At 38.9% G+C, this 17,275-nt stretch overlaps 1 protein-coding gene across 2 annotated transcripts in view; it reads right to left on the bottom strand.

Annotated features, from left to right (window-relative positions):
• Positions 1-253: 253 nt before the first annotated feature.
• The window catches only part of ACDO1 (Protein kinase superfamily protein), a 38,402-nt gene continuing 21,380 nt past the window's right edge, over positions 254-17,275 (bottom strand). For both annotated transcript variants that reach the window (XM_077390720.1, XM_077390719.1), the window contains exons 9-15: positions 12,465-12,660; positions 8,143-8,270; positions 7,844-7,915; positions 1,557-1,669; positions 1,329-1,476; positions 975-1,044; positions 254-670 (exon numbers count right to left, since the gene is read on the bottom strand). In XM_077390720.1, coding sequence (XP_077246835.1) covers positions 606-670; positions 975-1,044; positions 1,329-1,476; positions 1,557-1,669; positions 7,844-7,915; positions 8,143-8,270; positions 12,465-12,660 — 792 coding nt within the window. In that variant the 3' untranslated portion in view covers positions 254-605. The remainder of the gene's footprint in view (positions 671-974; positions 1,045-1,328; positions 1,477-1,556; positions 1,670-7,843; positions 7,916-8,142; positions 8,271-12,464; positions 12,661-17,275) is intronic.

The following is a 17,275-nucleotide window of genomic DNA, read 5'->3' as shown; positions in this document are numbered from 1 at the left end:
AATATAGAGACTTATTCTTCCGGTATGCCTCAATTTTTCTAGCCACCATTAGGAGTTAGCCCCTCAATGCTATTGACAACCATATGAAACACTAGTTTTGAAATTTCAATGCATGCACTATATGATCCTTGTGTTACCTATTCATTTCAGTTATGATGATCAAAGAAGACAATTAATAAATCTCACGTCAACAACTTTCCAACTCAGTTGTATATAAGCATATTGCAACAAAAGGCGCAGCTTGCCACCAGGGTGAATATAAACTGGATAAACACGCCATTCTAGTTTATTTGCAAGAACTCATACATATAATGAATTATTATTTCTCTGTATGCACATTACATATGGAACCCACCCTATTATCTACAAAAGCAATTGGGTAAAAACTGTAACTTGGAAGTCCTAGTCAGAAGGAACATGTACACATGCATGTGACAGTAACATGTCCAATTGGAAAGATACAAATAGCTAGGATAGAGGAAAACTCTGATCTATCAGAGGTGTTACCTGAAAAGTAACAGTACAAGGCCTTCAGTGCAACTGGAACTTTAACTATGGTCATTACAGGAAGGAAAGGTTCCATTAAGGCTTCTCCAAAGCTAGTTTCAGCGGTCTGACAAAATGGATTCACTCCACGAGAGCATAACATCACGTGTAACCGCTGGTAAATCTGCAGTACCAAAATTCAATCGAAAAAATGGAGATAAATCAATAGGCCATTCACAGTTCTGGGTGAACTTGCGACAAATCAATGTGTGGCTATTTTAGATGACATAGGGTATCCCCACCCCAATTTTTAGGGCGGGACTATTCCCTACGGATGCGCACAATCACCCCAAAACAAGCGCATCGGGAAAGCCCGGTGGAATTTGAACTCATGTCAATGGGTAGCATACCCATGACTTTAAGCCAAAGAGCCATACCGTACGGGTTAAAAAAAAAGAAAGTGAGGCTAACTCTATTTGAAGTTATACCTCGGAGGACCTCGAAAGCTACTGATGGCAAATTAACATCATCCTCCACCAATCTATATACATCCACAAGCTTCAGAACACACCAAACACATTTCAGCAGTCTGGCATATTGAGGGTGCAAATAAATAAATGAGGAATGCTAGACTGAGGGCCGCATTGCAAAAATCCGATAAAAGGGTGCCCCATTGGTTGAATGTAACCAAAGTGCATTCAATAAATGTAAAATTCAATGAGCATTAAATGCACTTTGGTTACATGCAACCAATTGGGGCGCCCTTTCACCAGATTTTTTGGAAAGGCGCCCTTCAGTCTAGCATTCCTCTAAATAAATTTATGCCAAGAGATATTGCAAACCTCTTGAATGTGAAGCTTGGAATCTTCGGTCAAAGCTAGAAGAAGCTGTCGACGAATCCCAGCATCAATCACAAACGTCCGTGCTCCATCCTTTATAGTGTCGGTAAGGTCTAATTTCCTTTCGACTTGCCAATTTCTTGATTTTTGCCTGCAGGGAAGTTATACATAGTTGTGAGTAACCTCATAAACAATTTAACACAGGAATGACATTGGGTCAATGCCACAGACATGTTTGTCACTTTCAATGCAGGGTTGCGATTCATCCTGGCCACATTTTCCTTTGCTAGAACTATGAGGTTTTCAAGCCGTTTCCACTGAAAAACTCCATCTTTGAAAAGAACCTGTAGACAAATAATGTGGAAAGCAGATTTTCATCAAATGATTAAGAAGAAATTACTATTTTGATCTACGTAACAAGAAATGGCATTGTGGGTCATCAAAACTAGGAAATCCATTTGTCCAATACATTCATACTGATCCAAATAGATTCTGCCATAAATTATAAAATTAAGTGTTTCAAAAGGCGTACAAGGCTATGCCTCAAGGCTATTCTAACTTAATCTAATAGTCAAGTGATGGTGGTTTTATAAAGGCTATTTTGTGAATCTAAACAACCATGTAATAGAAAAAAAGAGATCGGCTGTTTTGGTTAGGATAAACACTTTTTGTGATTACAACGAAATTATTCAACCGAATTGAAATCTGCTCCTTTTGGTTGAGATCTCTCATCAAGATCTACCTTTGAGATGTCGAGTTCGTGGAGAATCAGAAGCTATTGCGAGTAGAAAACACCATTTTCTCATGCCTTTAACTTTCGACATACATCTCTTCAATGCAGTTTGTTTTTATTTCTTTGTGTTGTTTTGGGTTGCTTGGGCGATTGTTGAACTGTTTGAAGTGCATGAGTAATTTATTTATTTATTTGAGAAACGATAACTTTATTAATCCCAATAGAATAGGTACAAAGATTGGAGCGGGAAACAAGCTGTCTCCCAGCTCAAGTACAATCCGAGAAGAACCTAATGAAAGCACATATACATCAAGATCGTGGTGATTGCCCTGGAATGTTAACCATGAGTTCCAACCCCTGATTCTCGACACCACATTTGGCGAGATCATCCGCCGCCTCATTAGCCAAACGGAGCATGTGCGAGAATTGAGGTCGGATGATCCTACAACAATCCCGGATTTCCAAAATAATGTTTGCCAATTTCCATGGACCGGGAGCCGAATTATTCGCCCCAGCAATGACATTAGAAGAGTCACCTTGATAGTGTATGAGTATCTTGGTTATGGTATGGTGGAAAGGAAGGATTTTACATGAAAATATGTACGGAAAGCTATTGAAGATCAGCCTAGGGGATATATTTCATTTAAAATTTTATAATCAACCGTGCATTGGATGTGTTGACTCGTTTCAAACATAATTTGGATGAGACACATAATTGAATGAAACCATATAGATGGTAGATTATATTATCCTTTTACATGTTTGAGGTTTGGTCACTTATGCTTGGAAAATGAAGCAAATTTTCTTCCAAGAATTTATATTAATATTTTTAAATTTTATTAGAAAATTTATGAGGCCTACAGCTCATGCCTCAAGGAGACAAGGATTACACCTCACCTCAAAAGAGGGTTGGATGCCTCTCCTTCAAAGACATAAACATAAATTTACAAAAGCATGCATACATAAAGAAATAGTAGGAATAAGATGTAAAACATTAGCAATGATATAATAAAAAAGACATGGAGATTAGGGTTTTATGGTTTACACTGCCATATGAGTATTTTTAAAATTTTATTAGAGAATTTATAAGGCCAGCACCTCATCCCTACCTCACCTCAAAAGAGGATTGAAAGGCTCTCCCTTAAAGACACTGAACATAAATATACAAAAGCATGCATAAACATAAATACATACATAAAGATATACTAGGTATAAGATTTAAAAGATTAGCAATAATATAATAAAAAAGACAAGGAGATTAGGCTTTTACGGTTTACACAAGCATATGAGTATGACACATAGTATCGAACATGACAAACTTCACGAAACGGAGTATCACTGTTATGTAGATTGAGATTATTAAGATGATCAAGAGACAAATGAACTAATTGTGCGATGCAAAGTGTGCCTTAAGCAGGTAGAGAGGAATGTAATGAGAGAGAGAGAGAGAGAGAGAGAGAGAGAGAAGAATTGAGAAGAGGAGAGGAGTTAATCAGTCAACTACCCTCTTCATGTAATTATGTCATTAAATATATTCAAAAGGGACAATTATGCTCATGTAGTATACACTATACAGTACACACATAGGCAATATGCTCATGCAACATACATTAACAGTCCCCATCAAGCTGGAGTTGTCACAATGAAATTTCATGGGAAGGCCAACCTTAAACCCAATCTCCTAAGGACGATGTTTCAACCATGTTAATTAATAAGTGGAATGGGTCACTACCCTATATTCAGCCTTTGCACTAGACAAGTCTAATACACTAGTTCTTACTTTTTCATGTGACTAGATTACCTCGCTGGAAAGTACAATATCCAGTGGTGAACCTTCTGTCAAAAGGTGAATCAACCCAGTCAGCATTAGTAGAGACTGTAGATGCCCATTAGCATATAATAGACCATGGAGACTACCTTAGATATTTCAAAATAGGCACCACGACATCCCAACAAGGAATCCTATGAGGCTACATGAACTGACTTACTTTGCTCAATGCAAAGCAGAAACCGGGCCTTCGACAGTATGATAATTTAACTTAACCGCAAGTTTTCAATATCTGTTTGCCCAAAGGTTCAACCCATGGCATTTCCATCTTGTTTTGATGATTCCAAAGACAAGTTATTTTGTGTTACTAATGATTTTGGTATTTAAGTTGTAGATGTACATGTTCAATTCACCAAATTCAAGGGAGTTTGGATCTAGGCATCGGAGCATAGATGGAGCATCAAATGAAGTTTGGAGAAGCCTTAGAAGATCTAAGATTGCATGGACTTGAAGCATAGAATGTGAAATTGAAGATCAAGTTGTTTTCAAGTCTTGTAGAATGTAAAAGTCCAATCCTAAACATAGGTGTTTTAGAGGCTCTAGGAAAAGTAAAATAAGGTCCCCAACAATGTTAAAATATAAAGTAAAGACCCATGGACCAAAGCCCAAAAGACTTGCAAAATGGAAAATCAAAGTGTGGGAATATAGTGCCTGGCGGTCGGCCGTGGTTATCTAGGTCGACCGGGTCCGGTCGACCGAAAGGCCACTGGCCCCAAAAAATAAAGATGACCAAAAGCCACATGGCGGTTGACCGATACACCCCGGTTGATTGATATCAATAAATCTGGTTTTTTTATATATAGACCCAACAGGTAGTCCGATCGATCGAGGGGTCTTCCGAGCCGACCGTTGGAGCCCTATAACGGCTAGTTTGGGTTATTTGGCTATATATAGGAAAAGACCAAGATTTGGGTTTAACAATAACCCTAAGTGATTAAGAGGAGAAGTATGATTAAGAGGATAAGTGTGATCAACATAAGCAAGTGGGATTAGAAAGTATAAGTGTGATTGAAGCTTGATAAGATGAATTAAGCTTGGAAAGGGTGGTTAAGGATTGATAAGTATATTTAAGATTTTTCACTGGTATTAATTATTGTTAATTAAATGTTAAAAGGTAAAAAGAGTTTTTTGTAATTTCCATCAAGGGCATAAGGGTAACTAAAAGGGAACAAGAAGGAAGTGCAAGGGCATTTTAGCCATTATAAAATGCATGGCTGAGATTGATTTGGGAGTGACACATGGAAATCCAAGTGTCACTCCTCTCTCATGCAAGCTTTATCTAAGCTTTTGAGAAGAATAAATTCATTTTTAATCGATAAAAATCAAAGAAAAATCAAGAGAAAATAGTGATTGAAGCTTGATAAGATGAATAGCTTGGTAAGGGTGGTTATGGATTGATAAGTATATTTAAGATTTTTCAGTAGTATTAATTATTGTTAATTAAATGTTAAAAGGTAAAAAGAGTATTTTTGTAATTTCCATCAAGGGCATAAGGGCAACTAAAAAGGAACAAGAAGGAAGTGCAAGGGCATTTTAGCCATTATAAAAATGCATGGCTGGGACTGATTTGGGAGTGACACATGGAAATCCAAGTGTCACTCCTCTCTCATGCAAGCTTTATCTAAGCTTTTGAGAAGAATAAATTCATTTTTAATCGACAAAAATCAAGAGAAAATATAGAAAAAATCAGAGAATTTCATGTGAAATTTATTGAGGTCTGATTTGGGATTTGCAATTGGTTAAGAGCAAAGATCCACTTGAAAGAAGGAGAAAAGAATAAATCAAGGTAAATTTTAAGATTCAATAGTGTTTTTCATGTTCATTTGATCTCTGCGCATTTTCCAGAAATTTTTAGCAAAATTGTTTAACTAAAAAGTTGTATATCTCCTTGATTTAGTACATTTATATATCAAGTTTTCTGAATTTGGTTTTGATTTGAAAAAAGTTATAGCAGTTTTACCAAACTGTGTAAAAAGGAGATAAACGGTGATTTATGAGTTTTCAGGCCACCTACGGCAAGATCTAGCCCGAGGTGTCAACATGAAAGTTGTTGGAAATATCTTTTCTAACAACCATTATATTTTGTGCTAAGACCAATATATAGTGAGTTATTCGAGTTTTAAGATTTCCGTTTCATGAAAAAAAAACCTGAAATTCTGTAACTGATCAGAGATTTCAGCTTTCCGGCCACCTATGGAAAGATCTGGCCAGAGGTGTCAAAATGAAAGTTGTTGGAAATAGTTTTTCTAACAACTCTAATGTTTTGTGCTAAGACCAGTTCTAAATGGTTTTTGAGTTACGTAATTTTCAAGATTTCAGTTTTCATGAAATGGCGCAGTTTTGTGTCTAATCGAAAATTTGATTTTTCCGGCCATCTCCGGTGAGATTTGGCCTGAATTAATAACTAGAATGTTGTTCTTTCCTTGTAATAAACAACTTTTATGTTTATAAGTTTCTGTGATTTTGTTATTTGAGGTGAGTAAAAGAGTGCAAAATCCGAAAATCCAGAATTCTGTTTTGGAACGGCATACCGGAATCGCCGATATACTGCAAGCTCCTGATGGGGTTAGTACTGTTGTGGGCCCATTATACTGCGGATGGCGGTATACAGCAGACCCTCTGGAGTTTGTGTGGTGCAGTTTTGGGGCCGATACACCGGCAGGGCCGGTATACTGCCGCCCAGTAAAAGTTTAATTCACACTTATTGAGTGTTTTGAGTTTTGAATCGTGGTTTTTCCACCTTGCTTGGCTTGTGCATGGCACATAAGACATAAAAATGATATTGATGTGAAAACCTTAATAATGTAGGGTTTCAAGAAGAGAGAGAAAAGGAAGAATGAAAGAGGAAAGGCAAGAGCAAGGTTATTTCTTGGAAAGTGATATGGTACCTTTCTGCGTGTATGACCTGTTATGCAAACCAGCTTTCACTCGATCTGTGGATCAGCTGGCTGATACGTTTACAAAGTCCTTAAGCAAAGCTAAGTTGAGCGATATTTGTAACAAGCTAGGAATGCATGATATATACATTCCAGCTTGAGGGGGAGTGTTAGAATATATGTAGAATGCCTAAGGGCATAGTTGTCTTTGTATCTTATTCTCACTTAATATAAATACATAAGTGAGGGGAGATCTCACCAACTCACTCTATTCTCTCATTCTCTTCCCAACATCTTTAATTTCTTGCTTTCAATTCTTGATCTCTACATATTATTTTGTGATCCCCGTGCCCCTTAGCTCATCAAAATCCCTGCCGACACCTTCCCTGCATATGTCTGCATATTTCTGGCATATGTCTGTACATTCTTGACATACGTCTGCACCCTTCTAAACTTACGCTAAACCTAGGGGAAATTTTTTTCCAACATAATCAGATATTTTAGGATCCTAAACCCTAATTTTCACTGTCCCAACAATCCTGAAACCAATTTTACTGCCCAAAACCATCATCTAACTTTAACCCTACAGATCCAATCATTATTCTCGCCTTCCTGCATCAAAAACCCTCTTGATTTTAATATTAGAAGCTTCCATAAATGCCTAACATACTTTAAAAATTACACCTATTTTCTACCGTATGACCAGGGATAAAAAAATTTTATACACTAAAGATTCAGTCCTCTCACATACCCTACAGATCCAAAGCTTAGCCAATGCTAAAAAACCACAATCTCCATCAGTAACGTCTATTTACAATCTTTGCATATTTTACTCTATGATCAAGTGGAAGGTGAGGTTCGCTTGTATCAGTTAACAGTTAACAGTTAAGTTCCATACAGAAACACCATCATTCTGAAGTTCACTCGCTCATGGCACTGACTCTTGACAAAAAACATAAGGTGACTCATCCCATCCCTATAGAAATATTTATACTTGAGAAATAATGATAAAAAAAAATGAGGCATAAGTCTAATGATAATATGAAACATATATGGACCAAACAAATCATGAGAAACTGACCTGTATGAGGCGTTCACGTAGAGCAGGGTTAGGATCTGTTAGAAGCCGCTTTGCCACATATGGATATGCAACCTAGAAAAGTTGTTCACCATTAAATAACTGAAAAGAGCTATTGTTAATTGTCCACAGAAACAAAGATATTCATACCATGAGTGTTCATAAAAGCTTTCATTATCATGGTGAAAAGATAGCAGTTTCTTTTGGAACAAATTCGGAAGTTCAAACCTAAAAAATCACAATTCTTTTCTTAGATTATCTGATAGAGGGAAACAGAAAACCAGCACAGAAAGGTTCTTCACCTCAAGAAATTTAAAATCTGGCTCCAGTGTGAAACAAATGCCTTCTTGAGTCAATAAAGAACGGATAACAAGAGAAAACCTCTCTGGTATGCGGATTGGGTACTGGTAAACAAGTTGGTTGAACTTCCCTGTAGAATGTGCAACATTCCCATTATTCATAAAAACCTCAATGCTGTTATCTTGAATAAGGTGAAACACACTTGGTGTGGCAACCATATTTATACTTCGATAACATGGAACTTATAGAAGGACTACAAATAAGCAGATAAAAAATCAAGAATATAATAACGTAAGGTTAGAAACTAAATGCATGACAATTCACAAGGTTGAAGCTAGGTGCTGCCCACAAAAAATTATAAGAATGAAGCTAGGAGCTCAGAGACAAATATAAGAGCTAGCTGCACATAAAGGTTCAACAAAATTCAGAAATTTCAAAATTAAAATAGAAAGGCTCATTAAATTCATTTTAAGGCCAGTTAAAAACAAAACGTTCATTTTAAGGTGCAACCATGCAAGAGCCAGAAGTGAAGACTCCTATTAGCCTATTTGACTTCATGTACATAGTTTAACAGTCCTAATGATTGGCTCACGAGTCCTCTGCATTTGCTAAATGTTGGACAGCCTGTGGAGTTGGGTTTGTAGTGGTTTCCCGAACCCCCAGGGTAAGGTCAAAATTTTAATTGGATTGGTAGAATTTCCTTTAACACACTTATGTTTTTGTTTTCTGAGGCATGCTTGAAGTTATGGCGGCTCCTACTGCATCAAAAGAGAAATATGATTTGTTTCTTATTGTCATGGTTGGGTGCAGTAACTATGATTAGGTTAGTAAATTGATTAGTGTATGGATTTGATGAAGGTATATGATGTTACGAAAGTTGCTTGACACCTCTGTTCTGCATTTGGTGTTTTATTGATATCAGCTTATTTTGAGATTAGAAAATATATCTACAGCAGTCAGGTTACGGTGTTTTTTAGGATTCTTCACGTACAAGCACTTAGCATGTTTCTTCTCTGTAAAGTAGAACTTGTTTCTTTTGAGTAAAAGTAAAAAAGGTCAGGAGTGAAGGTAAAACCAGATCAACATCTTAAGGTCATACTTTCACCAGTCCTTCCACAAACACGCCAGATAAATCATGAGTAAAGGTAAAACCAGATCGGCATCAAAGGTTAACATCATACTTTAACCAGTCCTTCCACACACATGCCAGATAACCCATTGAAGCCCTCAACACAGCTATCTCCTTCTACAGTCCTACCCAAACAAGGGAGGAGACCAACACATAGATGGCTTAGCTACCTCTGCAAGTATTATGGGATAATTCTTGCAAAGGTTCAAAATATTGGTATCTGTCGGCGTAGATTGAGGGCTGAAATGATAACATATTGGTCCTATTTTTTTTTTGTTGAGAAAAAGTGACAATAACATATTGGTCCTATTGGCGATACACATGAGCTGAATGGGTGATAGCATATGAACCATGTGATATGGATTCTCATGGTCGCAAAAATAGAGAGATACGTAATGTTTCCACCATATATTTTGTGTTTATTTTTATTTTTTGGTGATTTTGACATATTTACTTCCACTGAAAACTTTAAATTGATAATTCTAAAGATAGTTTTATTTGATTTGTATTGGCCCGGAGAGCATATCGACCACGAACTGTATGCTTTCCTATCAAGCTTGTTGGTTACTATTTGAATTTAATAAAAGACAAAATTATTGTAACTAAAGAGATGATCAATTGAGCAATAATCCTACACAAATGGACAATGGATCGAGGTCAAATTTTCTAAAATACCAAACAAAAAATACAGATAATTATTACAAAATAAAGAAATTATGATAATGCAATAAAAAGGTGTATAAAAAATGGGCGACCGACATAATGGATCATGATAAAAACATGTGCTCTCTAACAATTAAAAGTAGCATATGTTAACAAAATGGAAATTGAAAATAAAAATTAACAAAAAATAAGAACATTAAATAAAATAAAGAAGAAAAAAATGCAGAACATGGTAGATTCAACCTAATAGATATAAATCTATCATACAAGTGAAACTGACACAGTATAGTCACCGTATCAACCGTTACACCCAGCATATGGGCCAATCACTTGTGATTATTTTTTGAATGTGTTGGGGGGGTGGTTCTGTATCGCGGGGGGGCGGGGGGTTCTGTATCGCGTTATACCCCACTAATTCGGATACATATAGACCAATATGCATCCGAACCAGCCAATATTTGAAGCATGATTTTTGTTGAAATCAAGAAAACTCAAAGTGATTTCTTGGCATTGGTGCTGATCATGGATGAAAACCTCAACTAAACCAATCAACAAAAAGGCTTTACGGAAAAATGATTGAAATCCCACAGAAAAGGTCTTCTGAATTCCTTAAGTTCCTCATTGAGAAAGGAAACAAGTAAAATAAATTAACAAACACTATCCTCTTGTCTAAAATACACGCGTTATTGAAATGTATCTGAAGGCACTAAACCATTAATTATATTTCCTTGTAGGTTAAAAGGAAACCACAGCATAGAATATGAACATCAAAGGTAAGAGTAGCTATGAAAAAAATGAAATTAGTTAAGGCTAGGGGGCCTGACGATATTCCTATCGAGACTTGGAGATGCTTGGGTGATGTGGGTTTGGTTTGGTTAACTAGATTATTTAACAATATTTTGAAGACTAAGAAGATGCCCGATGAGTGGAGGAAGAGTAAATTAGTACCTATTTATAAGAATAAAAAAAATATTCAGAGTTGCACAAATTACCGGGGAATTAAGCTAATGGGTCACACCATGAAGCTTTGGGAGAGGGCAATTGAACATAGACTAAGAAAAAAGACTAAGGTGTCAGAGAATCAGTTTGGCTACATGCCCGGACGATCGACTATGGAAGCTATCTTTTTTATTAGGCGGTTAATGGAGAGATTTAGAGAAAATAAAAGGACCTTCATATGGTTTTCAATGATTTGGAGAAAGTGTATGATAGGATTCCCAGGAGTGTTATGTGGTGGTTTAAAGGAAAAAAGTGCCTACTAAATATGTTAATGTGATTAAGGATATGTACGATGGAACAGTAGCTAGTGTCAGAACCACGGATGGCACATCTAGTGAGTTTCCAATTACAATAGGACTGCACCAAGGATCAGCTCTAAGCCCTTATCTTTTTACGCCAGTTATGGATGAACTTACGGAGGGTATATCCAGGATGAGGTGCCTTGGTGTATGTTATTTGCAGATGATATAGTATTAATTGACGAAACCAAGGCATGAGTAAATGCTAAGTTAGAGTTATGGTGAACTACTTTGGAATCCAAAGATTTTAGATTGAGTAGGACTAAGACAGAGTATATGGATTGCAACTTTATTACTGTAAGGAGGCAGGACGGGGATATAGTAAATATGACTGGACAGGAGGTATCTAAGAGGGATATCTTTCGCTATCTTGGTTCAATTCTACATAAGGAAGAAGAGATTGAAGATGATGTTAACCATAAAATAAGACCAGGTTGGTTGAAGTAGAAGCTTGCCTCAGGAGTTCTGACCGACTGTAAAATTCCTACTAAGTTGATGGGAAAGTTTCATAAGACAGCTGTGAGGCCAGCCATGTTGTACGGCTCATAATGTTGGGCCACCAAGAAGTAGCATGTGCATAAGATGAGTGTAGCATTGATGCGAATGCTTAGTTGGATGTGCGGCCACACAAGGTTAGATATAATTAAAAATGAAGACATTCGTAAAAAGGTGGGGGTGGCACCAATTGAGGAGAAGATGAGAGAGCACCGCTTAAGATGGTTTGGACATAAACATAGACCTTTGGATGCTCCAGTGAGAAGAGGCGACACGTGCCAGGCTGAGCGAAAAAAACTAGGGTAGAAACAGCGAGGAAAGACTTGATAGCTAGGAACATACCAGAGAACATGACCTTGGGTAGGAGAGAATGGAAGAAAATGATCAATGTAGATGAACCCAACTAGTGTCACAATTAGACTTAGTTAATTTGAGCCGGGTAGATTCTTTCACCTTCATCATGAAAATTTTCTAAAGGATTCAATAGCCGACCCCAACTGGTTTGCGACAAAGGCTTAGTTGCGTTGAGTTGAGTTGAGTTGGGTTAAAAGGAAACCAACTAACCAAGTACCTTAGACTATTACATGAGAAGTTAACTTTCACTTTTTTTATTACCAAATTAGTTAATGCAAGCTTATAAATGCAAAAGATCTTTCAGAAAAAGACCAACTATGTAAAATTATTATACTAATAACAAAGTTGGATCAGGAATAAAGGAGAAACAGTTTATGAAATTTACCAGTAACACTCCGAAAATTAAAGTCTGCTAGCCCTTTTCCAGCTGAATTCTGCCAAATTGCTTCCAAAGCTGGAACAATAGGAGACACATCGGTTCCACTAGCTAGGAAACCAAGCCTGGTGAAATCATTTGCCATCTCTACATAGTCCTCATTTACAGCATGGACAACAGCATCAATCAAAATTTGTTTGTTTTGCTGGAATGAAAAATTGAAATATGTTATTAGACAATATCAGACAGATGTCATCAGAATGCATATAGAGTAGTTAATAAAAAAAAAGGGCGGCCAGTGCACGAGGCTCCCGCCATTGCGGAGTCTAGGAGGGTTAGATGTACTCAGCCTTACCCCTGCTTTGCAGAGAGGCTGTTTCCGTGACTTGAACCCATGACCACCAGGTCACAATGGAGGAACCTTACCATTGCGCCAAGGCTCGCCCTCTATATACACTAGTTAATACCACGAGAAAAAAATCTCCATGCATCACTTCAAAGAAATGTTATTGGTTTCTAAAGGTAGGAATGATGGAAAACATAACGAACGAATATAAAATATACAATGTGGAGGGTAATTCTTTTCTTTTCTTTTCTATAGTTTTTTTTTTATCAATGGTACTTTTCTTCTGCCTTGGTGACCTATAGATTCAATGAGTACAAGAGCTATAAATTCAATGTGTACATGCAGCTTACCAAATGAAATGCACCACAATATTTGCCCAGTGGATTGATAGTTATGTCAGCTGATTATTGGTCTCTCAAAATCTAAGGATTTTAGTTCAGTCCTAAGAGATGTTATTGGTTTCTAGAGGTAGGAATGATGGAAAACATAACGAGCGAATATAAAATATACAATGTGGAGGGTAATTCTTTTCTTTTCTATAGTTTTTTATCAATGGTGCTGTTCTTCTGCCTTGGTGAGCTATAGATTCAATGAGTACAAGAGCTATAAATTCAATGTGGACATGCAGCTTACTAGGGGTGTCAACGGACCCACTTCGGATCGGATCCACCTATGTCTTAGTCACGATCCATTCAAAACCCTTATCGGTCGGATCGGATTCAGAGTGTTCTTCGGTCCTACTTCTTGTGTTCCGGTCACGATCCATTTCAAATCGGACCGTCCATCGGAGTGTCCTACTAGGTCCTACTTACAAAACAACAAAAACTCTCAGCCTTCTTCTTCATTTGAAATGAACTCCAAAACTTCCTCAATTTAGAAAAGAATTAGTCACTATATCTAATAATAACCCATGATTTTGATGAAGAATAGGATTTATTGTTGAAAAGAACTCCAATGATCAAGGGTGTGCGACATTAAAACTTTTGAGTAACTAATCCTTGTTGAAGGTGAGTGGCAAGTTTACAGGAAGAATAACCGATTGAGGATAAGAAGAGAAAAAGATGCCTAGAAAAGGGGGGAAGTGGAAAGTTGTAAGCTAAGTAATATTTAGTTCATTTTTATGAAAATACCCCTCCTTTAAGTATTAATATAAGAAATATTTTGAGGGTATTTTAGTAAAAGGATTTCGGATCGTGACTATCCATCGGATTTTTTTGCCATGTCTTGATCACGATCCAAAATTTTTCGCATCTTACGAAGAGGATCCATAATATGTCCATGGATCCTTCTCATGTGCCTAGATCCCGTTATTGAGGTTTGGATTCGGACTGTCCATCGGACCGTCTGGGTCCATTGACACCCCTACAACTTACCAAATGAAAGGAAGATGTGATCTTTACTTGATGGGGGCCGTACTCTACTTATTCAGATGCGGGTCCCCAAATCGTATTGGGGTGATGCTATCCTCACTGCATGCCACCTAGCCAACAGGCTTCCCCCTTCGGTCCTTGCTGGCTGTTCTCCCTTTGCCACATTGCATCCTCATCATGACCCTTTCCCTCTCACCCCTCGGATCTTTGGTTGTGTGTGCTTTGTCCACAACCTTGGTCCAGACTTAGATAAATTGGACCCTCGGGCTGAGCGATGCATCTTTCTTGGGTACTCCCGGACTCATAAAGGTTATCGTTGTTATAGTCCTCGCTTGCGTCTGTCCTTTGTCTCTGCTAATGTTACCTTTTTCGAGTCAGAATCTTACTTTGTCACTTCTCATGCGGACCGTCCCGCCGTTCTTGATTTGGACGTCTCTCTTCCTCGTATAGCCCTCCCAGATCCTATTCCTTCTCCTCCTTTGCAGGTCGATGAGCCGACTCCTATGTGTGTGCCCTCTTGCCCATTACAGGCCCCTACGGCTAACCCACCAATTACTCGGAAGACCTATCAGCGCAGGCCAAAGTCTGGAGCCCATCGTCCTCAGCCTGCGCCATCTCTCTCTCAGCTGGAGATCACGTCTTCCTCCTCTCAGGTACCTACTCTTCTCTCCCCTGCAGTTACTCCAGACTCTCCCATTGCTTCTCGTACTCGCTCCCACAGTACTGCTCATCTCATTTCCTCCGTTATTTCTTATGACTCTCTCACCCCTCTGTTTCGAGGTTTTGTGTCTTCCTTGTCTTCTGTTTCTTTGTCGCAATCTTTGCCAACTGCTCTTGATCATCAGGGTTGGCGTGTGGCTATGGATCTTGAGATGGAGGCCCTTCAGGCAAATCATACATGGGATTTGGTTCCTCTTCCTCCTAGGGCTTGGGCAGTGGGTTGCCACTGGATTTATGCAGTGAAACACTTACCTAACGACACTGTTAAGCGCCTTAAGGCGCGGTTGGTTGCCAAAGGTTGTACACAGACTTTTGGAGTTGAGAGAAGTGTGAGACTCAGATACCTGAGTGAAGAAGGGCTCAGACTAAAAAAACGTAACATCAGCAGACGCAAACCAGCGTAGGAGACGAGGATTGTAGCAACGATATCCCTTCTGTGTATGAGAATGCCCTATGAAAACACAACGCTCGGAGCGAGGATACAGTTTATCACGACCTCGACCTAGATGATGGACAAAACAGACGCAGCCAAAGACACGGGGGGTGAGAGGAAAGGGACCCTGGGGAGGATGTAAAACCATAAAGGGCGAGTCGCCACGAAGCAGGCAGTAAGGATGGCATCACTCCAATACGTTCTACGCACCTGCATTTGAAAAGGTAGGGTGTAGGCTACCTCAAGTAAATAACAAAGTTTCCTCTCAACAACACCATTATGTTGAGAGGTGTATGCACAAGAGGATTGACGAAGGATGTCACGAGTGGACAGATAATCCTGAAAGCCATGTGAGCCAGAAAAATACTCACTAGCATTGTCGGTATGTAGACATTGAATATTGCAATTATATTGATATTTAATTTCAGCATGAAAAGTGCGAAAAGCAAAGAAGACCTCAGAACGATTTTTAAGTAAATACATCCATGTCAACATGAATGATCATCAATAAAGATAATAAAAATACTTAAAATCAGTTGAAGACGTGACCCTAGAGGGTTCCCATACATCAGAATGAACTAACTAAAAATGACTAGAGACTCTACTAACAACCAGGGAAGGAAAAGACACACGATGGTGCTTTCCGAATTCACACGACTCACTGAAAAGATGAAATAGGGACTGGAACAAGATGTGTTTGCTGAAGTTGCTGAAGTGAGGGGTAGTCAAGACGACAGTGCCACTGATAAGCATCCACAGAACTATGCAAGACAGTAGACGGCCGACAGTCAAGACGTTATAGCCCATCTACCTCACAACCCGATCCAATCGTCCTCCCAGTCGAGAGATCCTGAAAATGACAATAAGAAGGATAAAATGAGACAGAGAAATGGAGGCTTTTAGTAAGCTGATTAACAGGAAGCAAACTAAAGGGAGATCTAGGCACACATAGAACTAAAGATAAAATGAGACTAGGATGAGGACAAATAGTACCAACACCGGTAATGGGAGTAGTGGACCCATCGGCAAGGGTAATGGACTGAGAGCCAGATGAAAAAGATCTAAACGAGGTAAGCTGAGAAGAGTGACCAGTCATGGGGTTTGAGGCTCCTGAATCAATGATCCATGACCCGGAGCTAGAGAGGAGGGTAGTGGGTGAACTACTTGGCTAGACAAGGCGTGTAGTAGGTGATCAGGCACTGAGACGAAGACAATGAAACTCTTCATAGTCAGCACGGGATAAAGTGTATGAATCATCGGCCGGCACAATAGAAGTAGTGGACTGGGAGATCTCAGAAGAACCAGTAGCACTCAGGTGTGCAGAGCGAGCCTGACAAAGCTCGGAATGAAGAGTTTAACATATGTCAATATGGTGGCCCTCTCTCTGACAATGAGTACAATAACATCATCCACGTCTACCACCAACACGGCCACCTCCATGTCCTCCACGGCCACAACCAAATGAGGCACCACCACGGCTTGAACGACTACTGCTATCATAGGCTGGTGCCGAGCCATCAACAGAGACAGCTATCGAGGAGTCACCGGGAGAGCACTGCTGAACACGGGAATAGACCTCTGTGAGTTTAGGAATGGATCCAGATCCAATAATCTGCTGACGAAGATGAGTGTACTTAGGACACAAACTCTCAAGATAGTGAACAACACGCATCTGGTCCCTCTGACGAGCAGGAACGGTGAGATCAGATGTGAGAGATATAAATACATCAAGCTGTTGGTAGAGGGCTACAAACTGACTGTAGTGAGTGGCGATAAAGAGATCCCCACGTAGAGTAGATACGGCTGATGTTGGCCACACAAGAATAAAGGAGGGTAATCTGATCCCAGACCTACTTGGCTGTAGGAAGAAGCATTAGGGGCCAGCAATGTGAGGAGCCATACTCTGCCAAAGTAGGGTACGAACTAGAGCATCCTCCTGCTCCCACCGATC

Source organism: Tasmannia lanceolata, unplaced genomic scaffold, assembly GCF_043159265.1.
Source record: "Tasmannia lanceolata isolate RefF3 unplaced genomic scaffold, GAP_Taslan_0.1 ptg000011l, whole genome shotgun sequence".
Classification (NCBI taxonomy): domain Eukaryota; kingdom Viridiplantae; phylum Streptophyta; class Magnoliopsida; order Canellales; family Winteraceae; genus Tasmannia; species Tasmannia lanceolata.
Note: the sequence above shows the minus strand (reverse complement) of the source record. Positions and strands in the feature narration are given on the sequence as shown.